Source organism: Lepidochelys kempii, chromosome 10, assembly GCF_965140265.1.
Source record: "Lepidochelys kempii isolate rLepKem1 chromosome 10, rLepKem1.hap2, whole genome shotgun sequence".
NCBI classification, from domain to species: domain Eukaryota; kingdom Metazoa; phylum Chordata; order Testudines; family Cheloniidae; genus Lepidochelys; species Lepidochelys kempii.
Window position 1 is genome coordinate 2,111,361 of NC_133265.1, and position 24,361 is coordinate 2,135,721.

General features: G+C 51.6%; 1 protein-coding gene and 1 long non-coding RNA gene across 6 annotated transcripts in view; one reads left to right on the forward strand and one right to left on the reverse strand.

Moving 5' to 3' along the window:
- The window catches only part of LOC140918040 (uncharacterized), a 56,646-nt gene extending 40,308 nt beyond the window's left edge, over positions 1 to 16,338 (forward strand). The window contains exon 5 of the long non-coding RNA XR_012161062.1: positions 15,452 to 16,338. This is a non-coding gene — a long non-coding RNA (uncharacterized lncRNA). The remainder of the gene's footprint in view (positions 1 to 15,451) is intronic.
- On the reverse strand, positions 61 to 24,334 carry GGA2 (golgi associated, gamma adaptin ear containing, ARF binding protein 2). 5 transcript variants are annotated; one of them, XM_073361615.1, is made up of 17 exons: positions 24,239 to 24,334; positions 20,225 to 20,309; positions 18,844 to 18,919; positions 17,709 to 17,807; positions 15,625 to 15,748; positions 12,776 to 12,879; positions 12,097 to 12,177; positions 11,367 to 11,504; positions 10,403 to 10,484; positions 8,784 to 8,897; positions 7,068 to 7,232; positions 6,780 to 6,835; positions 5,620 to 5,777; positions 4,149 to 4,318; positions 3,124 to 3,293; positions 2,091 to 2,201; positions 61 to 1,379 (listed from the first exon to the last, which is right to left on the reverse strand). In XM_073361615.1, the coding sequence occupies exons 1-17, from the start codon at positions 24,276 to 24,278 to the stop codon at positions 1,269 to 1,271; spliced, it is 1,884 nt and encodes a 627-aa protein (XP_073217716.1). In that variant the 5' UTR covers positions 24,279 to 24,334; the 3' UTR covers positions 61 to 1,268. The 5 variants fall into 5 exon arrangements, with proteins under 5 accessions (XP_073217716.1, XP_073217715.1, XP_073217719.1 ...); XM_073361614.1 differs by having other exon boundaries at positions 8,784 to 8,900; XM_073361618.1 differs by having other exon boundaries at positions 8,784 to 8,900; positions 20,245 to 20,309; positions 24,239 to 24,255.
- Positions 24,335 to 24,361: the final 27 nt, after the last annotated feature.

The following is a 24,361-nucleotide window of genomic DNA, read 5'->3' on the forward strand; positions in this document are numbered from 1 at the left end:
CTCCTGAGCAGCAGAGGGACCTTGCATGCACACCCAGGAACCACCAGCAAGCAGCCCCAGTCAAAGCAAACGCTGTTTATTCGGGTTGTGCCTGGGAACCCAGTGCTCTGTACAGGAAAAAAAAGCTCAGAAAGCGAGCGCCCTACGTGGCCAGACTCCACCGAGCTGGGGATGAATAACGCTCTGGCATTTCAGGCACCAGTAGCAACAATGACAACCAGGAGTCAAAAATACTTTGATTTAAAAATGCGCAAGTCCAGCATCATATAAAACCTGACGCTCAGGACGCTGGGTTTGCTGGCTGGCTGGGCACATTCCACTAATAACAGCGCAGGGGGTCCTTTCTCCTCTGCTTCCCAGCACAGGGGGAACAAGGGGAGAGCTGGCCTAAGCAGAGGTTTGTCTAGACATGGATGTACAAAGTGATTTCTCCAGACACGCTCTCCCCGTGGAGCAGCTCAGGTGCCTTAGGACTTGATCCACATTTCCACTTGTGCAGCAGTGAAATTCTTTATACATTTCCCCCCTTAAGTTTTGAGTGACCAGGAAGGAAACGTAAGCTTTGCATAGACACAAACCCACATGCTGCAGTGGGCCCTGCCCATGAGAGCTCCCCACAGGATGCTCCCCAGCATGGAGGCTGCCTCAGGAATCACGGTGAGGCTGAAAAGACACTAAGGGTCCCAGGGAAGGAGCGAGGACACAGCGCCTTGCAGTGCAGAGGCTGTGGTAACACCCAAGAGGTTTGGCTTATGGATCCACCCCCTTTCAAGCCACAGTCGTTCCGTTCTATACCCAGTGGTTCACACCACGCCCATCACTGCGAGGTCAGAGCATTGATCCCCAGATACTGCGGACACCAGCATCAAGAGCTGCTCCGCCCTGGGAGCAAACCGGGCCTGAATTAGGGAATTGTTTTCAAAGAGGTCAGAGGGTGAAATGGCTCAACAAGCAGGAGAAAGCAGAAATGCTGGTAGGAAAGGAGCATCCAGCCACTGGAGGGATGAACGCTGAAGTAAGGCAAAGAGCAGGAGCAGCTGGTTTGCACTCCCTCCTACCAGGTGCCCACAAGGAAAACCCGAGCAGGAGTGGAAGACTGGGCCCCGGGGAGAGCAGCCAGCCTGGAGCCCACCCTGGCTTTCTGGGTGCTGGGCGCCTCCCCCAGCCACACACACAGGGCAGAGGCTCTCGCTGCCCTTCACAGGCGACTCCCCACAGAGCGGTGCTAAGGCGATGCGGCAATGTCCACGTTCCATCAAAGCAGCAGTTCAGCTCTGGCCCCACAGCTCGGCCTCCGGGAAGCCAGTCACCTCCCCCACTTCGCTGAAGGGCCGCTCGCCCTGCGTGAACATGAGCTTGTACCGTAATCGGATGGGGTCCTGGACAGGGGCGAGAGGAACGTTACACAGGCAGGTTACGTGGCCTGCTCCCCTCCACCCCACCTCTGCTAATGCCGAGGGGCTGATGGGTCCTGCAAGGGGAGGGCAACACCCTGAAGCAATGGACACAGCAGTTGTAACGCTATGGGGGTTGGGAAGCGGGGGAGCTGTCCCACAGGCCACCCAAGGGAGTTCCCAGACAGCTGTGCCTGGCCACATTCCCTCTCTGAGGAACCCACAGTCTACCCCATAACCATTAACCGCAGAGTCACCCTCCAGGGCCTGGCCAGCTTGAAGAACACATCTAGGGTGCCTCATGTTCCAGCAGGAATAGCCATCAGTGTTCCCATGGCATGTCAGCACCAGAGAGCCCTCCAGGTCCCACCACTGCATACAGGCTGCGGTGGGGTAAGGCAGTGAAGGGGTTAAAGCTGCAGCCCGCAACGGCCACGCACACCTCAAGATCACCAAGCCCATCAGCTGGAGTCTCTCTCCTCTGGCTCACCCCCCCCCCCGCCCGCCCGAAAGCTCCACCCTTACTGCAGCTTCAGCTATCGCGGATTTCCCACAGGATTCAGAGCTCTGCCCTGCCAGGAGAGCTCCCCAATGCTGCTGCCTTGCTGGCAGAACCCAGATGGCCCTGCCTCTCCTAGCATCAGCTCCCCATACACACGTCAAAGGCGAGCGCTTAGCAGGGTCACTGCCACGTACTTTGTGTGGGTTGGTGAGCAGCAGAACCTGGGATATCACAGCTGGAGGGAGCAAAGGGCTGAAGGCAGGAAGCTCAGAACCACTCGCCGGCTGCAACTTTACTCTCATAACCTGCCATGAGAGAGAGATCACAAGACACATGTTCTAATCACCACTGGAGATGGGCTGGGAGCACTCAGAGCCCCAGAGCCAGTCCTGGGTATATATATGCCAGCCACGCCTTGTCATCCACAAGACTAGTGCACCACGAGCGAAGAGTAAGTGCTGAGAGGAGCATGCAATGGATCCTTACAATGCAAACCACCTTCTGTGTCCGGAGGAAGGAAAGCTGCTACTATCGCCATAAAACCCAGGGGGCAGGGGAGTCCTGGTTCTGTGCCTGGGTGCCTGATGCTGGCACACAGGCTCAGGACAGAGGCTTGCTCATGGTCTCTGGAGGGCGTGGTCAGTGCAAGGGGCTGGCTGTACGTGTGAGCAAAAAGCTACAGGAGTTCAAGGACAGGGACATCCCGGTGATACTGGGAGGGCACCATGATGCAGAGAGCTCCAGGGGACAAAGGTAGTTGGGGTTTGGTACATGCATAAACCGGGTGTAACTGAGCACAGACCCAGTGTGTCAAACCCCTGGATTCTCGGTTACACTGCTCTGTTCACACAGGTGTATAACATGCCTGGGCTTTCCCCAAAGCCTAGTCCAGTGAGGGGGGCATGCAGAGGCTCTAAGCAAATGCATGCCCCTTCAGTAGGATTTTAATGAAAGGCTTTTAATTGAGCACAGGTACAAAGACAGGACATGTGGCTTCCTCGTGAAGTTATTATCCTCCAGTTAAGTAATGCACCCAGGCTAGCCCTCAGGCCAGGTCTCCTGCGAAGCAGGGGGCAGGGCTGTATATTAAGCAGCCAGTGAATACATTACTAGAAACGAGCAGCTTGGTTACTTTGTTATTTCAAGTATTCGAGGAAACCCCTAAGCCAGAAACAGCAGTGCTTTCATTCAGGATAATTTTCCCAGGTCCCACTCCCACGTTCTCACCTTTGGGACCGCAGCCTGGAACACAATGTCCTTAATTGGCTGAGTGGATGTGCTCAGCATGGAGAGCACCATCACCAGTACATCTGGTCGCCCAGGGGCTAGGTCTCTGGAGAAATGGATCATGACCTTGAAACCATCTTGATCATACACTGTAACTGGAGGGATATGGCCTGTCAGAGACAAAACAGAGTCAGGAGAGGATGCAAAGGCCACCTGGGAACAGGAACCGCCCCTTCCTTCTGAGAGAGAACAGGAGAGAGACAGAATGAGGAACAAAGAAAGGGAAACGCTCTCACAAACTGTCGTCTTCCTCAGTAACATCAGAGGTCAGTGCAAAGCCCAAAGGTGTCTGTGTGCACCTGTCCTGCTCCTTTGTGACAGAGCACAGGGAACCTGAGCCTGCCTAAAGTTAGGGCTGGGAGAGCAGCAGCTCCAATTTTACCATCCAGCTGGGACAGCTCTGTCCAGGCCCTCCGAAGTCTGCTGAAGTCCCTCACGTAAAAGAGGGAAGGCAGACAAGGAGGTAATGAAGTCTTTGAGTCTATCTTTATAGCTCAAGGAGCAGTAACAGGCTGGGACTTTAACACAACATTGACATGCTTCAGCCGTACCTTGCTTTGCTGGGCCCAGTAACACAGGGAAAAGGCAGAGGGAAAGGAGCACAGTTCTGTTTAGGGAAGAGAGATAACCTGCCGATGACCAGTTAAGGCAGACTCTGGCATAGCTGGTGCCCAGGCCCGGCAGAGCTGCTCAGAGCTATGCGGGGGATGATACTACCTGTAGGTTTCGAAGCCCACTGTACAGTTCACATATATGTATCATGAGAGTGGGAGGCAACCTGGCCATGGGTAGGGAGGGCTAAGTACATCTCCATGGCCGGGCTCCCGGAGTTCAGACATAGTAAGTACTAGGCAGAGTTACCCTAAAATCTGTCCAGCTTCCCCGCCCCATGAAAAATCCCAGCCTTCAATGCCATAAAGAAGCTGCACTGAGCAGAGCTGGGACACAGAGATCAGTGCACTTACTCGGTGTAATTGAAGTGAGTGGGACAAAAAGGTTTGCCAAAGCAGCATCGTGGGCAGCTGGCTGCGAAGGAGCAGCAGGTTTCAACTCATAGGCTGGGTCAGAGAACAAAGCGTCTGCAGCTAAGCTGCTCGGAAGGCCTGCCGGGGACAGTTGCACTGGTGGTAAGTTCCTGGAAGGAAAAACATTCAGATAACTGACATTAACTGAAGAGATCACATATGGGATCTCATCCCGTCCTCTCCAGCATCTGCCCTGCCCTCAGAATCATCCACCCCCTTTAGGGTACAAAGAACCTACTGTCCGAAGACTTAAGGGAGTTATCAAGTTTGGAGGCAGGCTCTATGTTACACTGAAGATGCTGCTGCTTCTGTGTTCTTTAGGCTGAACTTTTGTCTCTGTTGCAGTGAGTAGATTTTGTTACAAGGTGCTGGCAGTTGCTCTCCATGACAGCTGCAGCCAGGCTCTAATACAAACCCTGCTCTCAGTCTCCCTGTAATGCTGGAGCAAGATTAAAGTACGCTCCCGCTCAGCCACAAAGTAAGGAGTTGAGGCAGGAATCACTGTGTGAAATCCCTTGGCCAGGGGTCAGGCTAGATCATTACAATGGGCCCTTTGGGGCTTAAAATCGATGGAAGATTAATTTAGCCCAACAATTGTGACATTTTCTCCAAAGGCCTTGGAGAACATGTTGGCAAAATTTGAAGAAAACTGCTCCAAGTGTTATTTGAGTTACAGTGTTATAAAAAGACCCAATTTATAAATTGTGTGCGTGTGTGGGACCGACCGAACCACCACTGGTCCATCTAGTCCAGTATTCTGTCTTCCAACAGCAGACAGTGCCCAATGCTTCAAAGGGAATGAACAGAACAGGGCAATTTTGAGTGATCCATCCCCAGTCATCCAGTCCCAGCTTCTGGCAGCTGGAGGTTTAGGGACGCCCAGAGCACAAAGTTACATCCCTGACCATCTTGGCTACTCGCCACGGGTTGACGGTGAGCTGTGTGAAGAAGCACTTCCTTTTGTTTGTTCTAAACTGGCTGCCCATTGATTTCATTGGGTGACCCCTGGTTCCTGTGTTGTGTGAAGGGGTAAATGACACTTCCTGATTCATGCTCTCCACACCCCTCATGATTTTACAGACTTTAATCATCTCCCCCGAGTTGTCTCTTTTCTAAGTTGAACCGTCCCCCGTCTCTTTTTAATTGCTTGCTACCAACTCTTGGGATTGTCCTTCAAGTTAAGAACTCCTTGAAAACGTAGTGCTGGCTGTATCTGAAGACCCTGGCTTGCCATTCAGCAAAGCTAGAAATGACTGTTGTAACCAACTATAAGAAGTTACAGTGAGCCATCGAGCAGCTTGCCCTTTACTGGCAGGTTGCAGTTTAACAGATGATAAGGGGTTTTCCGTACTTCAGTGCCAGAGCAGAGGACTCCCCTTTTCCAAACCAGTGTGCTGTACAGTCTGCTTACATTGGAAATGGCCTGGTCACAGGAGGTGGAGACAGCTGCCCTGCCAAATCCTGAAGCGCACTCCTCTCTGGTGAGCCACCCTGCCATCTATCCCCCAGCACCATGGTTTGATGGGTATCGGCATTTCCGGTTTGATTATATCCATTGTGCCCAGCACTCTGCCAAATAAAGAGGTTCTGATTCACCAAGCAGCTACAGAACACCCGCAGAAGCCACACACATCCTGCTGAAACAACCTGTTTTTAAACACAGGCTGAAATGGGACGATTATAGACAACCTAGTGGCAAGTCCCACCCCAACAACACTGCCACTCTCAGACTAGGGCTGGGACAAAAATGAGTGCTCCTGCCTCCCCAGCCTGCATCCTGGTGGCTCTGCATCCGCAGATACCTACAAACCCCAGGAGTGTCCCCTGACCTCCTGTGTTACAAGGCACAGGGACCACATTGCACAGCCTTCTGCTACAGAAACAGAGGCCTTTACTACCTAAGCTGAAGGAGAATCTCCCATAGCTGCCTACAGTATTAGGGCTCAGAGCATCTTCTAATCTCTCCAACCCTTGCAGGAAGATCAGAGCACTTGCAGATCTGATTCTTTCCAATAGGGGTCAGTGGTGCACGCACCAATCAACTCTCCCAGTGGATGGACTTCCACAAATATTGATCAACACATTATTGCCAACCTCTCATTGAATCATAGAATCATAGAATATCAGGGTTGGAAGGGACCCCAGAAGGTCATCTAGTCCAACCCCCTGCTCGAAGCAGGACCAATTCCCAGTTAAATCATCCCAGCCAGGGCTTTGTCAAGCCTGACCTTAAAAACCTCTAAGGAAGGAGATTCTACCACCTCCCTAGGTAACGCATTCCAGTGTTTCACCACCCTCTTAGTGAAAAAGTTTTTCCTAATATCCAATCTAAACCTCCCCCACTGCAACTTGAGACCATTACTCCTCGTTCTGTCATCTGCTACCATTGAGAACAGTCTAGAGCCATTGGGGGAATGGGGGGCAGCCATTAGTATTTGTAATTCTAAGCCCCCCAAAAATGTGCATGTGGGGGAGCAATGGAACCTGCAGCTAATGCACGTTGGGGCAGGCTAGGTCAGCAGAAAACTGTAAATGGTATATGGAGGACTACGCTACCAGGGGACCACTCACCTGTACTGAGCTGAAATCAGGTGACGGCCTCTGTCCAACAGGGGAATCATTGAGACCTGCGGTAGGGAACCAAAGTACAGACCAATCAGAGCAGGTTGGGCACTCCCATTTGCCAAGTACCTATGAGGTCTAATAGCAGAGCTGGACTGTGATTGGACTCCCTGAAAACTCCCAGCATTTGCCCTGGCTCAGAGGGCTCTGGTTAAAAAGAAAGCTACCGAACCTGCAATATACACAGTCATCCCTAAGGATCAAGGACAGCCCCATCCCTGCGCCCCAAGGACAGACCTAATGACATTAGTTCCTCGTCGAGCAGGCAGGCGGAGGTGCTGCTGTGCTGAGCGGCAGCTGTCGCGTTCACGCTCTGCTCCGAGAGAGACTCGAACGTGGAACCCAGCTTGGAGAAGTCGATCAGTGTGTAACTCTTCGTACTGCCCAGCGGGGACCGAGGTGCTTTGGGAGTGAGAGAAAGCGTTAAAGAGCTGCCATCTCGTGTGCTACGCCCCGGCCGCTCTGACCCAGCCACTAGCTCAGTGGTGTTCGGACTTTTTGGTTTAGTGACCCCTTTCACACAGCAAGCCTCTGAGTGCGATTCCCCCCTTATAAATCAAAAACAAGGGGGTTAATTTAATTTAATGGGGGCTTGGGGCTGTCAGTCCCATGGAGCTGACCACTCACGACCCCCACGTAACCACCTTGTGACCCCCTGAGGGATCACAACCCCCCGTTTGAGAACCCCTGTGAGCTGATCCACAGTGAGAGGGGAGGGCTTTCCTGAACATTTTTTTAAACACATTTATTGAAAATCCTACAGCTGGAAAAACCCTAGAAAATCTTAACTGGACCAGCATTTTCCTAGGAGCACAAGGCCTCTTTCAGCTCTTAGGCTCCATCAATACTGGGCTTTGAATCGTATCTGAAAGCAGGATTTGAACATGGTTAAAACATGGCTCAGGTTAGCATGCTTTCACAAGGGACTGGGCTGACCAGGGTCGATGGAGCAAACCTATTTCAAACTCTTCACAAGAGCCAGGCATGAGCCAGTGACACTCCTGAGTGCCGTTAACCAGCTGTCTTAACACCGCTCCAGCTACGTGCAGCCCGCCTCATGGTCGAGAACGGACATAAGTGACCTGTGCAGCACCATAACAAGTCAGAGAGAATGGGGGGCCACATGGTGCCACTTCTCTACAGTGTCAGGGGTCGTTTCCCAGGTCGGGCGTAGCTGTTTAAGGGCAGCGTCCTGCAAAAGATTTTGTAAGAATTGGGATTGGGCCCTTTTCTGCTTCTTTCTGGCGTAGAAAGAAACCTAAAAGGGTTTCCTGATTGTTTTATACCTTAGAAATATCGGGAATATCAAGTCGAGTTCCCCCTGGTTTTGCTGGAGGACGCAGAGCAGGTTACTTGTGTACTCTCACCTTAATAGAAGGATAGCTCTTTAACAAACACTTCCTTTCTCCTGGGTTAGTCTTTGACGTTAAAGAGATATTAGCAAACCAAACTCTGTTCGAGTCTAACTAGCGACCCTTTCCCCTCTCAAGGGCACAGTCTTCACTCTCTGGGCAATGGTGATGTCACCATCTGACTATGTCTCCAGCCACCACGGAGTCTGCCAGCCTGGAATTTCTACTGTAACACACATAACGCTTCAGGCCACTTGGATACAGCAGAAAGAAGCAGAAGGAGGCACAAACCCATTTTTGTTTTCCTTTGCAGGTCTCCTTGTAAATACACAAAGAGCTCGAGTAGCCACCTTCCCACATAACTGCTTAGTCTGAGGCAAGGGGGAGGCCTAATACAGCCACACTCCAGTACCCTCCCTGGCCCCCAGCGAACTCACTGAAAGGCCTGGCAGTGGGAATCCTGTGTGCTGTTCTGGGCATTTCAGGGCCTTCCCCACGTTTGGTCTCCAGGCCCCACCCCGCCTTCCTTCCAAGCCCCATTCAGACACCGTAAACCAGCAAGGAAGCAGGTTCCTTTGCGGCTGTGGGGGACCCTTTCTACCTGAGGCATCCGTGGAGATGGTCACCGAACTCCTCCTGCCCTGGTCACAGCCCACTCCAACCTGCCTGTACAAGTCGAGCGCCTGGGTGAGTTTGTCATTGGCCTGGAGAATCTCTGCTGGAGAAAGAGGAAGACAAACAAATTAATTATACTCCAACAGGAGGGCAATGGAGGGCCACACTCCGTGCTGGTCACGACAGAGCCAGTCTGTGTCTGGGAACCCGCCACACGCCGGTCCAAGCCCAGCTGGCCACTCGGCTTTTGTTGCAGGGGTTGAGGATAGGTCCATTGAATACCAGCTTCCTTCTCAGACTGACCCATGTGTATCTAGCTGAGATGCTGTGATGTCACACACACAGCTGAGATGCTGTGATGTCACACACATGCCTCGTGAGCCCTGCCTAGAGGCTGCAGCCTGGAGCTGGGACTCTCAGCTTTGCCACTGTTTAAAACAAACAAAAGGGACAACGCACAGTCAATCTGTGAAACTCCTTGCCAGAGGAAGTTGTGAAGGCCAAGACTATAACAGGGTTCAAAAAAGAATGAGCTAAGTTCATGAAGGATAGGTCCATCAATGGCTATTAGCCAGGATGGGCAGGGGTGGTGTCCCTGGCCTCTGTTTGCCAGAAGCTGGGAATGGGTGACAGGGGATACATCACTTGCTGATTACTGTTCTGTTCATTCCCTCTGGGGCACCTGGCATTGGCCACTGTCAGAACACAGGATACTGGTCTGGATGGACCTTTGGTCTGACCCAGTGTGGACGTTCTTATGTTTAGGCCTGTCACTTGTAAAACAGGGATACCAATAGCAGCCTATCTCCCAGGAAGAGCATGAAGTGACATTCAGTCTGTTACCTCAGAGGGAAGTGCTAGAGAGATGCAAAGTAGTGTTATCTCAGGCCTAGGGACTGGGACAGCAAAGTGGACAATAAGAAAATGGCTTTGACTTATGTATCTGAATGGGGATTTAGTGGGCTCTAGACACTGTATTTTGTTGCATGTTCCCTTAAACTGCCACTTTCTTTGTTACTATCTGGTTTGCTTAGATCTGAGCCTGACTGAAGTGCTGGGTGCGTGGGACACAGGGATACAGCGCCTGTCTGAGACATGGGGGCAGGGAGTCAGATATCCTTAGGTGGGAAGGTAGAGTCCTGATGGACGGAGCAAAGGGCCTACTCTCCTCCCGACTCCAGCAGTGCCATCCCCACGACCCAAAACGAAGATGAGAGACATTAAATGGAACCCCTCAGGATAGAGATGGCTCTTGGTTAGATCCTGTCCTCAAAAGCCCAGGGAGTTTGGGGCTCTTGATCTAGTTGCTGGGGGGATTAGTTTACACTTCACCCAAATCGCAGCCTTTGATATGTTTGCTCCCAGGCTCAGGGGGCTGAACAGCAGGGGCTGGTGCGGCAGGTGAGGAAGGAGGTACATTTCCAAAGCTGGTGGGCTCTGAAGCGTAACAGCAGGGATGCTGCTGGTTAGGAACGGGTGGGCCACTCCAGTAACATCAGGAGAGTCCCACAGTCCCTGCTTGCACTAAAACCCAGGAGTTCAGACAGTAGGACGGGGAGTGAGAGAGGTGAGGAAAGAGCAGCAACAGCATATTTTGTTAGATACCCAAAGCCTCGTCATCTTCAGTAGTCTCGCTGGCAAGGCGGAAGAGCAGCGGCCTGAGCTTCTCACAGCGTTCAAACAGGCTCTGGAGAAGAGAACAAGAGAGTCAGGCTATTTGCTTGTTAGATCACAGGTCCTCAGAACCCCGGCCCAGCCTCTGGGGCCATAAAACCCAGAGAGGAAAGGAAGTTAGCTATACAGGCAGCCCTGGTAAAATGCAGCCACGCTTTCTGCTCAGTTCCAGACGCTGGCTTTGTCAAAGCCAGAGAAGACAGTTCAGCGCGTTACTTCCCCTTTCAAATGTGCAATAAGTAAGGCCATGATTTAGTCACAAAAAGAAAATGAGTACTTGTGGCACCTTAGAGACTAACCAATTTATTTGAGCGTAAGCTTTCGTGAGCTACAGCTCACTTCATCGGAATATGCATCCGATGAAGTAAGCTGTAGCTCACGAAAGCTTATGCTCAAATAAATTGGTTAGTCTCTAAGGTGCCACAAGTCCTCCTTTTCTTTTTGCGAATACAGGCTAACATGGCTGTTACTCTGAAACCTGGATTTAGTCACAGGTATTTTTAGTAAAAGTCATGGACAGGTCACGGGCAATAACCAAAAAGCCACGGCCTGTGACCTGTCTGAGACATTTACTAAAAATATCCCTCACTAAATCTTAGGTGCTGGGGTGGGGCAGGCGCTCCCATGGATGCTGCTGCTCTGGGGGGGAGGGAGGGGTGTTTTCCAGGGGTCGCTGCTGCTGCTGAAGGGGGGTGGCCTGGGGCCCCGCAGCTGCTGCCAGGTTGGGGGGGAGGGGAGATCCACCCCCTGAGCGGGGGGGATCCCCCCCACCAGTCACAACACTCACATATACAGATTAATAGGCAGCTCTGCCCCCAGTTTTCACATCCCGTCACTGCTAGACGCCATCAGTGATACCAAATCAATGAGTCTCAAGGCAGGAGGTGTCATTCACCTGCAGAATCTGTAGGTCAGATTTGGGTAACTCCTGCCTCTTGTAGCTGGTCAGCATTTCACCCAGAAGCTTAACGCTGTTGTGAACCTCATCAATTGCATTCAGTCTTTTGGACACCTTGGCAGATTTTTCTTGTTCCTTTGAGACAAAATAAAACAAAGGGCGAAGGGGATGAAATCCCTGATTTAGCCAATAACCTCATCACACATTATGCTGATAGCTTGGACTTCTGCAATATCCCACTGCCTGGCCAGTAATTTCTACTTGTATTCCATAAAACAGAAAACAATGCTAGAAAGGACACACAATGCACCTCAGTGCTAGAAGCTGGGGTGAAATTCACCCCATCGGAGTGCAGCACAAGGCTCGCGCCTTCCTGAAGTGCCAAGGACTGAGCCAGACTCCCCAGAACGCATGGGCCTTGCGCTGGTCCCCTGCACGGGGCGAATTTCACCCCAGCTGCACCAGCTTGTGCTGCAGAGTCTCCAAACTCTCATCTCCGTTACAGCTAAACAAGTTGCAAACCCGTGAGCTGCCAACGGCAAGTCCAGCCAAGCTCTGCCTCGCTCTGAGCAGTGGCAGACATTATGCATTCCGTGCTTCAGAGGATCACTGTTGAAACCAAACTGTGAAACTGCCTCCCCTGCCCCACTCCCCTCCCGCCTCTCCCGCCAACTGCCAGCAGCAGCTTCTTTGACACTCAGAGCTGTGAGCTTCTCATGATGCCTACCTCTTTAATCATGCTCTTGATCAGCCTGTTGGCTGCCTGCAGGTCCTCAGGGTGGTTGCTCTTTAGAAGTCTTGCTAAGAGCTGTTGAGTGGAGACCATTAGAAGACAGACAGCATGAGCAACAGCCCCAGGCACCATAATGCAGCCACTCACCCAATAAATGCAGATGTGTCCAGGGCCCTACTGCCATAGCTGGGCTATAGCTCTATGGACATGTGGACTCACGTCTCACAATCTGATCAGGGTCACACTGCTGCCACACAGGCTGCCAGCCTCACTGAGCTTGTAATGCTGCCTGCATGTGTCAGCAAGAGGACAGAAGGAAACTGTAGTCAACAGTGCGGAAGGAAAACAGGTGACAAATACAAGCCAGATGTTAGAAAAATGAATCCTGGTTCTGAAACAGACTCTCTCTGTGGCATAGGGCAAGTTACATTATCCTCGGTGCCTCTGTTTCCCCATCTCCAAACAGAGATAATGATACTCACCTGTCTGACTAGGAGGCGATAGGGTTACTTATTAGCTAGCCTTTGTGCAGCATGGAATGTGATAAGTATTAGCATTATTCTAAGGAGATCTTCTCCCTGGAACCATAAAGGCCCAAAATACGACCACACACACTCTCCTGACAATACAACCTAATCAGAGGAGGACACAGATTTGAAAACATGAGATTTACCTTGGATTTCTCTTCATCAACATCAAAAATAGAATTCTTAGGTCTCGGAGAAGGAGGTGGTAAAATTTTGTCTTCTAGGAGTTTGGGGTCTTGTTTTATGACTCCTGAAATGAGTAACAGAGAGAGAGAGATTCTACCAGCCCCCATGCAGCTTTGCACAATGCTCAGCCGGGTACCGAACCCTGCTGACCTCTACCACGTCTGCTGGCAATTGAGTACCCCCAACACAATTTTAAGGAATGAGGGGAAGAAGGAACCAGTGGGCTTAGCATGTACCCCAAAAGCAGGTACATGCTAAGATGAGAAATACACGACTCAACTGGCTGTCTGAGATCAAGCAAAAGGGTGGGGGAGGTTTTCAGAACAGGAAGATGAGGAATAAAAGCCTGGCAGTTTCCCTAGAGGGGAATCTGTGGCACCATCTCCCAGAAAGGACTCTGTTCTCCATTAGTTCATAGTTAGGCAGGTCAGAAATCCTTTCTGAGGCTGCTTAGCCCTGCAGGGTCATCTGCCAGTGCCCAGAGCCATAAAACACAGGCAGCTCACTAACATGAACACACAGCAGAGGCAGCCTCAGAGCTTCTGTGAAATTCTCCTTCGCTCCTTCCTAGACACACTGCCTCTGCATGCGTGACAGGCTGTCGTCTTCAGATGTCACCAGAGTGGTGGTCTGCTCTGTTCAATGTTGATAACAGTCGGCTGCGTGCATATGTTTCCTCTGTGTACTGCCCTGGCTCTGCAGATCGCTGACACAGCAGACCCCGAGAGAACGCCCAATGACCACAGGCTCCGATAAGGTACGAAGGCACCTGGCCAGGTTTATTGTCAAATGAAGCACAGTAATAGTTTCCTGCAGACTCTACAGGACATACTACGAATATGTGCCCCTGACAATGGACCAGGTCAGTAAGTGGCAGGATTCTCCACTGCCCACAGGCCACACAAAGACAACCCCTCAGAGGTACACTTCTATACACAGGTACAAACAAGTTACACATCACTCCTGACGTACAGAGGTACAACCCCTCTACGTATTAGGGTGCCGCCTCTCACCTTGTACATGTTGGTTTGAACAAAACAACTCTACCCATCATATTACCCTCCTGCCCTGTCTTTAGGATGGGTCAGCCTGTTCCTTGTTATCTATGTGGAACGTGCTAGTACCGGAATGTTCTGGTACCATCCTGGCATGTGTTTATATTACCAGTGCTTAGTACCTGTTAGGAAGGTGTATTTTTGCAACATCAGCCTTCTTCTTGCCAGCTCCTGTGAGCAGGGCCTGCCTCTGGCTCACAGCTTAACTTTGCTTTACGTTAGCAAAATCTTGACCATTCCTTTAGTTCAGGCCTTAGGCCTCACACCGGGCCTCTGATACAAGCGCTTACGTTTCAGGGCCTCCTCTTACCACTGCTGCGTGCAGGAGAGACTGCAGCCAGTCACACACAAGGCTGCTGACTGGTTTTGTGAAGATCTGTGCTGTCCAGCCAACTGTCTGATTTACTGCCCACCTGACCTCTGCGGGGCACCCAGTCTGGTACCTCCAGGCCCTGCCCAGGGGGCTGGCTTCCTAACAAATCTAAACCTTCCCCATCAAACACTAGCCCTGGCCTCCGAACAAGTCAGGATTCGACAAAGTGGTCCATGCCAGCTTGGTATAACCAGCCCGTCTGGGCAGCTGCCATATCCATCAGTGCTAGCCCTGCACTGGGACAGACAAACCCAAGCTCCTGGCTGCGCACGTCCCCATCTGAAAGAGGCTTTGGTTGCCACTGGCAGGTCTGGGTTATTCTTATTCTCAGGGCTGGGTGCAGTTCCTCTGATCTCCCCACTGAAGCTCTGTGGACAGACACCTTGTCTGTCCTATGCTTCCCATCCATCCAATAAGGTAGCACTTTTTTTACCCCCACCTAGTCTTGCAGCACGTTCTATACTAACCTACTTCTCTCTACCCCTACCAAATAGCTAACAGTGGTGGGTTCTCCTATTCCAGCCATCCAATCCCTGGGCATTTCCACACCCTCCTCATCTCATTAATATACATGCTTTCCTCTGACAGCGTTGTAGTGTGCCGTTCACTGAAAGAGAGCAAGGGTATCTAGCACATGACAAAATCACACAAATGACTTCACAACAGGAAAGCATTTTAATGTTCCTGTCAAGCATACAAAAGATGTTTGTTGCCAGAGCACAGGGCCAACCAGTAGCCAAATATTTACAACTAAAGCAGAAGCTTCTTGTAGCAGGAGTCAGGGCCAGATTTACAGACCTGTGTAGGCACAATGGTCTTTAGGAAGCTATTTATTTAGGATGGTATTCAGACACGGAGGAAGGATGGGCATGGATATGATACTAGGCTAATATTTGGGAGATGAGAACTTCACTTTGATTTCCTGCTCTGCCACAGACTTCCTGTGTGCCCTTGGGCAAGTCATTGAGCCTCTCTGTGCCTCAGTTTCCCATCTGTACAATGGGCATAACAGCCCTGCACTGCCTCCCAGGGGTGTTGTGAAGATAAATACATTAAAAGGCTTTGATGTGCTTTAAGATCAACTGATGAAAAGTCACTATGTAAGAGCTACAGATTTATTAATTATTATTATTATAAGTTTGCAGGTAGGCATCTAATAGGATTTAACCTCCTGAGGTGCTTTTATTGTCGTTTATTGTCATCTTTAGGTGCCTACATCCCTCTGTAAATCTGACCTTTAAACCTTCATCTTGTACAAATAATCATTTTTGGAAAAGTCAAATCACATGGAATGAACTTTAAAACAACTACTCAGCTATTCGTGGTTTGAATCCACATGACTTTGATGTGACAAAAGGAAACTGAAATAACAGAACTAAACCTTGTTTCTTCAGCATCTGATAAGCGTCCCGGATTTTAACTTCCTGAGGAAACCAAACGGTCCAACTGAACATTATTTCTATGACTCTCGATTTGACCTTTTCTGCAGACCAGGTTCCAAGATACTGGGGAAAAAAAAAGTGATTACAACCAGCAAGTTACTGTCAGTTAGGAGTCAGGGATTCTGCCCAGAACGTTCATGCTGAAAGACTGGGGTGAAAATGGGTTCTCAATGCATTATTCAGAGTGCTGTCAACTGTACACCTTACAGAAGATACATATATAGCACTATAATTTATGTGGAATTGTAAGTGCTACATTATTAAATGTGTAGAATTTCATATAAATAATCTGTCACTACAAAAATAATGGCCCATTCAGTGCTGCTTTGGTCAGGTTTTACTAAATCCAGGATCAATATAAAGTATTCTTTCTAATTTGTTTTTAATTACACTGAAAATAGTTTCCTGCTTGGATTTAAACATCCCCCTTCTCCATTACAACCTAGCCAGAACCAGAGCGAAACAAACTGAAAACTGACCATATAGAAAAGTGAAACTACATAGTATGTTTTCAGCGCTCAAGTTTTATCTTTCTACACACTTGTAGGTCCCGATCACCATAGTATCTGAACATCTTGCTGAATAAAATGCAAAACCAACCAGGATGAATGGTGAAAGGTAAATGTGAGTTTTAAAATTCTTTTAGTTTTAATAATCTTGGACATTACTATGAACCCAGAGACAGACACCTGGTGTTTAAAATACGAGGCTTGATTCTTCATGACTTTACCCCAGCTGTGAACTGGGATAGCACCACTAAAGCCAGGCTTTCCTAAATCCAAACTCAACAAAAGCATTTGCTTTAACCTATTTGGTTTTTAACTACAATGAAAACAGCTTCATTAGATTTAAACATTCCCATGAAACCAATGGAGGTCATCCTCTGCCACAGAGTTGGGGTGATGCAGAGCAAACCAAGCCCATGATATTTAACCTGGCTGTGTCCCTGTAATTATTAAATAAATCATCAGGCTGAGAAAAAGGTCCCAGTTTTACTAGTTGATCCAAAGGACGGAGAGAAATGTGGCAATCATGCACAGTAAGTGATGTAAATTGCTCTCTATTTCCCACTATTGCACCAGGTGTCAGTGCACTGGCGAGGTTATTCTCTCTGCATATTGAGCTTGTTTAGCATTTCAAGCTAAAATTCCTATTCCTATCGGTTACTTTTCCAAGGAGACGAACCCCAGGAAGCTGAGTGGGAGCAGGGTGTAGCGCACACCCCAAAAAGAGAGATGAGCAGCAGAGATAGCATACTGCAGAACTCAAATTAGGTCCCCCCAATCTCTCACTTGAAGCAAGTCAGGGCAGAGTCTCCAGTGCCACATTCTTCCCCAGGTGCCTCCTGAGAGTTCACAGTTCCCTATCTGGGCTTTTGGGATGTTCCCAGGGAGAGGTACCTGTGGGGCTCTCATGGGCTTGTGCTGTGTGTAGGCACTGACGACAAAAGCCTAAGAAGAACAGTTCCAAAGGCTGGAATTTGAAGCGAGAGCAGGAAGGTGGGGGAAGGGCCTATGATACAAGGCCAAAATGTGGCCCATGAGCCACTCCTCCCTCTTACTGTGCGGGGCAAAGGGTCCAACCCAGCGAAGCGCAAGCTGGTGAATGACAAGAGCAGATTGGCTCTTCGAGGGTCACTGCCACATTGTGGTGGAGTTCAGAGCAGTAAAAAGGAGGAAAGGTCCCCCAGAAAGAGGCAACTAGGAATAAAACCTTCTGTATTTACCAACACAGGACCTGGGCCCTAGCACACCAAACACCTTCCTCACACTGGCCTTCTGGTGAAGTCTGCCAAGTTGTTCAATGCTTTCACCCCTACTCTGTACCCATCTCCCTTCCCCCTTTGAATTCTAAAGAGACGTTTCAATTATTATCCTTGTTGCTGGGAAATTCATAGCCTGTCCCCGCCATTCATTGTCCCAGGGAACCACAGCAAAACAGTCACACTCAGTTCCTATGTGGAATTGGTATGAAGTTTGCATTTTCTCATCTGCCTGCTAGATCGGGGTGGCTGGGCACTTACCTTCGGGGACAGCACTTTAATCAGTTCATTCAGAAATCTGAATTTTGCCACTTCATTGTGAAACCTTTCTCCACAGTTATTCACACATGTCTCCAGCACCTGGGACGAGGTGGGAAAGCATGAGACATAAAACAAACTTTCCAGGCAATTTTAAAACCTCTTCCATCAAGACAAAGATCTAAGAACCTGTTAGCGGCATGGACACAGATAACGGATAGTACCCTAGGTGAAACTGCTAATTAGGCAACACGTGTCATTTTTACCCACATCCATCATTCATTTTCACCCGTTTAAAACAAATGAGCAAGAGTGAACTGGCAGAGCTTCATAGGTATAAATACAGACATTGACAATGGCTAAGACATTCCCTGTCATAATCACCACACACAACATTCAGGCTGTAAGCTTCAGGGACTGAGTGGCAAAGGGAGCTGATGTGTGATGGCTTCTAACTTCCAGGAGCAAGGCTCCAAATCTGTGCTTGGCCACCGGTAGGAAAGGAGGGCAGAGCCTCAGTCTAGTCCCTGTCAAACATTTGTTCACATGAGGAAAAGCAAAAGACATTCTGGCAGAACCAGAAATCTCCGCTCAAGAGGGGCCTAGGACTGGAATAGCAAGGGGTGCTGTAAGTCAGGAACGAGGGGTGGGAGGAGCTGGGACAGATCAGATAGTAATTTGGGAAATTATATTAGATATGAAAAAAGAAAAGGAGTACTTGTGGCACCTTAGAGACTAACCAATTTATTTGAGCATAAGTTTTCATGAGCTGTAGCTCACGAAAGCTTATGCTCAAATAAATTGGTTAGTCTCTAAGGTGCCACAAGTACTCCTTTTCTTTTTGCAAATACAGACTAACAAGGCTGTTACTCTGAAACCTGTCATTAGATATGAAGGGGATTATCGAGGCATAGGGAATCACTGGGATGGGTGACGGGAACCTTACGGCTGTGAATGCACAAGGAATCCCGGTGACCAAGATGAGTGACAGGAACAGCGTTACAAATTTGAACGCAGTGAAGGGTTAAAAGCGAGAAACACTAATTTTTTTAAAAAGCGGTAGACACAAAAATCTACCACAAGAGATACATTTCCAGCTTATCCCAGCCCATGTCTGTGTGCTGATGAAAGCACTCACTGTTAAGGCATGAAGAGCTTCCATCTCCTGAGGCGACTGTATCTTATGCGCTAGCAGTCTGGGTGCAATGGACGGGCTAGGGAGAAGAAGCAGCAAGTCAGACCAGGCAGGAAGTCTCAGGAAAAGCAAACACGGCAACTTTTCATGCAAAGAAAAGGGCAGTTACCATGTTCACAGACACACAAATCGGGGGTTGGACTAGGTGACCTCCTGAGGTCCCTTCCAACCCTGATATCCTAGGATTCTATGACTGCATCACAGCAACCCTCCCCTTGGCACAATGCTGGGATTATACACCCAAGAAGTAAGGAAGAGATTAATGCAGGCCAGGAAGCCAGAAGTGTCCCGCAAGTGCTGATTACTGCTGCTCTAGCAGCTGTCCCCTGCAATGGAAAAGGGGGGGAGGGAGAGAGGGAGCGGTGTATTCATTGCAGAAGCATCACACCAACTGGGTCACTCAGCATTTAGCAGAAGTGCTCCACTTTGCTGTTCATCACGGCTGGCCCTTTGGCTCAAAGTCTCCCACAGCAGGAATGTTCATTAGACAACAAGTGCAAGTTCTACAGACAGAAATTGTGAGCATCTGCTCGACAGAAATGCTAGCTCAGGGACCTTTATCAGCCCTTTTACTCAGGGCCGTCCCTGGCTATTCTGGGGCCCTACACAGCCTCCGCCGGCGGGTGGGGGGGAGAGCGGGAGGGCTGTGGGCCCAGCCCCACTGCAGAGCTCAGGGGAGTAGGGGCGGGGCAGAGCAGGGGCCCTGGTGAAGAGCCAGAGCAGGGGCTGGAGCAGCACGCAGCTGCACAGGGCACCAGGAAATTTGGTGCCCCCAATTTCCTGGTGCCCTACGCAGCTGCATCCTTTTTATAGGAAAGGGCGGCCCTGCTTTCACTTTACCAGTGCGTACGCTTTGCTGCGTATTGGAGACAATCCCATGAGCTGCAGGGGTGGGGAAAGCCCGGGTGGAGACCTCACCTCCCAGAGAACAGCAGCTAAAGCCACATCAATAGCTACGGACGCTCAGGTCTTCTCTGAAACACAGCCCAGAAGAATTCAGCATCCCACTCATGGCACAGGGATGGGATCTGACCACCTCTGAGACCGTGAGGGGGAGAAGGTGCAGGCTCGTGCTAAACGAAAAGTCCTTTCCTCTAGATCTGCCATGTTACCACAATGTCGCAATAATCTGGCCACTCTTTATCTACCCACTTCTTGCACAGGCATCTCCAGGAGTCACCGAAATTAGCCACTCCCTGCCATTCCTCCTAAGGTTTTACAAAACTGCAATTTACAGATTATCCTTTCACCTCTGAGATCAGAAAAGCTCAGAGCCAGATGCACAGTGCAGAGAGAATACAAAGAGCCTTTCTGTCCAGCTTACCCTTCCGGGTCTGCATTCACCTGGTCACAGAACCGCTGGATACATTCCCAGTTTTCTTCAGAGATGCTTGGGTCCGTGGCTTTATCTTACAGGGAACAGAACAAAAGATCATCTCAGTGTGAGATGAATACAAGTGACTGACTGATGAGACAGTTCAAAATACATTCTTCCCCACTGCAATTCCTCCAGGCTCCATACTCACTCCCACTGGACCAGCTGCTCCAGGACTGTTATCAAACAGGCAGAACTGCTGGTTAATACAGGGCTGGACTCACAGCATCACTGGGACTAACACATACAAGTCTCAGACGATCATTAACTATGAGGCAGATGTTAAAGTCGTGATATTACCCTTTGCAGAAAGAGGTGGGGGCTATTAAACTCCCAGAGGTGTTGGACAGGCTTCTGCCCCCTACCTAGGGCCCATCTATGGACAGTTACATTACATTCAGCTATGTGCCCTCAGGGCAGTCTAGGCACCTTCCAAGCTCATCCAGACTGTTCTCCTTTCTCTCACTGCCTGATTTCCTTCTGGCGTGAGTGGGTGCCACCCAGAGATGTCAACTAGGTCACACCTACTTAAACCAGTGATTAATTTGGCCCCCATCGTTTAGGGGAATGTGACAGCAGCTGGATTCCAGCAGTACCACATTTCTGGGAGATGAAGTTTGCTTTAATTAAAGTTCCAAAATCATAGAAGATCAGGTCCTCTAGTCCCACCCCCTGCTCAAAGCAGGGCCAATCCCCAATTTTTTCCCCAGATCCCTAAATGGCCCCCTCAAGGATTGACTTCACAACCCTGGGTTTAGCAGGCCAATGCTCAAACCACTGAGCTATCTCTCCCCTTCAGTGCAACAGATGTAAACCAAAGACAGAGGATAGATCCCTACGCTGAGGAACATTCCCTGGCTAATCATGATGCCATCCTTTGCATTTGGCCCAGAAAAGCCGGACTGTACACTCAACTCAATGGCCCTTCTCTGTCTGTAATGCAGCAACTTTTGAAAACCACATCTGATGTATTAAAACATTTCAGAGAATACTCAAAGTATCAATGGTCAGAACCCTATAAATTCTGGTGAAAATCTGAAAGCCAGAAAAGCCTGATTTCCACTAATCAAACTGTTTTGATTTCGCCTGGATCCGGGCGTGAAGCAGTGACCTCAGGGTTAGGTTTAGGGCTAGGGCACCAGACTCCTCGGCCTGCAGCAAAACACAGGTATTCTATGAGCCTGATTCTAGTGGACAGCAGGCTGCTGAAAGCCTCTTGCATCCCTCCACCAGGCATATGGTGACCAGTCAGCAAGTGTGAAAAATCGGGACGGGGGTAGGGCTAATAGGAACCTATATAAGAAAAAGACCCAAAAATTGGGACTGTCCCTATAAAATCAGGACATCTGGTCACCCTAACCAGGCAGCCCCCTCCGGCGAGCCCTTTCCCCGCACTCCGGTCTGACCGCCCCCTGGGGCCAAAACAGGCATACAGCTCAGCCTACATAAACAACCAGGTGTGAGGCCTTTTCATTTGTTACGTCTCCTCACAATTGTTTCCAGTGCAGACTGTTCACAGCTACACTTTGCAGGGCTCATGGGTGACTCAGATTTACAATAACTGTGGGGTTGCCTCAGGTTTCCGGGGGATGTATGTGAAAACGAAACGGCTTAAGATGATCAAGCAAACACATGTTGCCCCTTCATTACAGCCCCAGTCCCAGGGAGCCAGGTATTTGCAGAATGGCCATTGTCGCTAAATGCCTTAGCACAAGGCTGCATTTTACAACCTGACACTTAGTGAGACAGGCAATATATGCCGAATGCCACAGCCTTTGGATAACACCACTGTGACTACACTTTGATCAGGAATTGCTTGAACAAAACTTATACCCATAGGTCTCGCTCTAGCAGTAGTTTAAAATGCTGGCCTTGCACCTCCAAGGTCTGTGATAGGTGTTACAGGAAAACTTAGACAGCTTTGAAAACTAGCCCCACAAACAACTAAATGGAATTTTAAAATCAAATATTCAGGTAGCTGCTGTTTGACGGTCCGCTGTGTCGTGGGCTGTGCAGCAGCTTCCACCTCATTCTAAGCTATTCAAAAAGCCCAAAATTGATACATCATTAGCTCACTATTTCTCCCCCTTCTCTCCCCTGTCCTAGTATTTAATTCCTGGCCCTAGGGTGGAAAGTCTAAGAACTCCTTTCCCATTACTGAGCTGTTCCCCTGTCACCAAGATGAGGTGCTACTTCCTCATTCTGCTCTGGGCGGCCTGCTCAGATGGTCTTTGCCTGAGCAGTTACTTGTTTGGAAATGGTGACCCTTCCAGGGAGCACTGCACTCAGCGCCTAGCTGAGAGCTAGGCTACACGGCCTGCTGCTCAGGGCAGCTGCACTGGTGCGAGATGACAGAGGTGGAAGCTATGTCAGCGGAGCGCGTCTCCCAGCAACATAGTGCCAATGTGGGCGGCACTTAGGTCGCTGTAACTTGTGTCGCTCAGGGGGTGTCTTTTTCCCACCCCTGCGCGACGTAAGTTACATCGACGTAAGCGGTAATGTAGACAAGCCCGAGACTGTGCCCGCTCTCCCAGACCGACACAAAAGAGAGAATGCTGCTTTTTGTCTCCTGCTAGGGGGTTGAGCAAAGGGGGTGCGAACTAGGCTAACTTTATCCTACCATAACTCCAGTGAAGCCAGAAGGGTTTGCCCAGGAGGGACCCTCAGGGCCTGCTCCTCAGGAGGCGGCTCTGCCCAGCCCCTTCTCGGTGAGACATACTTGGAGCTCTACCCCCTGCAGGGCAGCGACTGTGAACCCCTTTGCCAAGCCCGTTTTACCCAGGCCTCCCTGTCTCCTGCTCCGGGCCTGCAGCAAGGGACCTAGGGGGCAATGGAAAACCAGGCAAGCAACCAATTCCGTAGGGAACCTGCAACCCTGGGACATCCATTGTCCGTCTGTCCGACCTGCCCACTCCCCAGGGCACCCAGTCCGTCTGTCCGACCCACCCCGCCCACTCCCCGGGGGCACCCAGTCTGTCTGTCCGACCCCCCCCTGCGGGGCACCCAGGCCGTCTGTCCGACCCGCCCTGCCCCGACCCCGGGGCCCCCAGGCCATCTGTCCGACCCCCCCCTCCCCACGGGGCCCCCAGGCCGTCTGTCCGACCCGCCCTGCCCCGACCCCGGGGCCCCCAGGCCGTCTGTCCGACCCCCCCCTGCGGGGCCCCCAGGCCGTCTGTCCGACCCGCCCCCCCCCTCCCCGCGGGGCCCCCAGGCCGTCTGTCCGACCCGCCCCCCCCCCCTCCCCGCGGGGCCCCCAGGCCGTCTGTCCGACCCGCCCCCCCCCCTCCCCGCGGGGCCCCCAGGCCGTCTGTCCGACCCGCCCCCCCCCCTCCCCGCGGGGCCCCCAGGCCGTCTGTCCGACCCGCCCCGCCCCCGGGGCCCCCAGGCCGTCTGTCCGACCCCCCCCCCTCCCCGCGGGGCCCCCAGGCCGTCTGTCCGACCCCCCCCCCACGCGGGGCCCCCAGGCCGTCTGTCCGACCCGCCCCCCCCCTCCCCGCGGGGCCCCCAGGCCGTCTGTCCGACCCGCCCCTGCCCCCGGGGCCCCCAGGCCGTCTGTCCGACCCCCCCCCCCACGCGGGGCCCCCAGGCCGTCTGTCCGACCCCCCCCCCCACGCGGGGCCCCCAGGCCGTCTGTCCGACCCGCCCCGCCCCCGGGGCCCCCAGGCCGTCTGTCCGACCCCCCCCACGCGGGGCCCCCAGGCCGTCTGTCCGACCCGCCCCCCCCCCGCGGGGCCCCCAGGCCGTCTGTCCGACCCCCCCCCCACGCGGGGCCCCCAGGCCGTCTGTCCGACCCGCCCCTGCCCGCGGGGCCCCCAGGCCGTCTGTCCGACCCGCCCCGCCCCCGGGGCCCCCAGGCCGTCTGTCCGACCCCCCCCCACGCGGGGCCCCCAGGCCGTCTGTCCGACCCGCCCCCACGCGGGGCCCCCAGGCCGTCTGTCCGACCCGCCCCGGCCCGCTACTCACGGAGCCAGAGCTCCAGCGCCCCCAGCGCCGCCCCAGCCATGGAGACTCGCCCGGCCCCGGCCCCGGCCCCCGACGCAGCCGCCGCGCAGGGAGGCGGCGCCCGACGGGCCCGGCCCCCTGCCC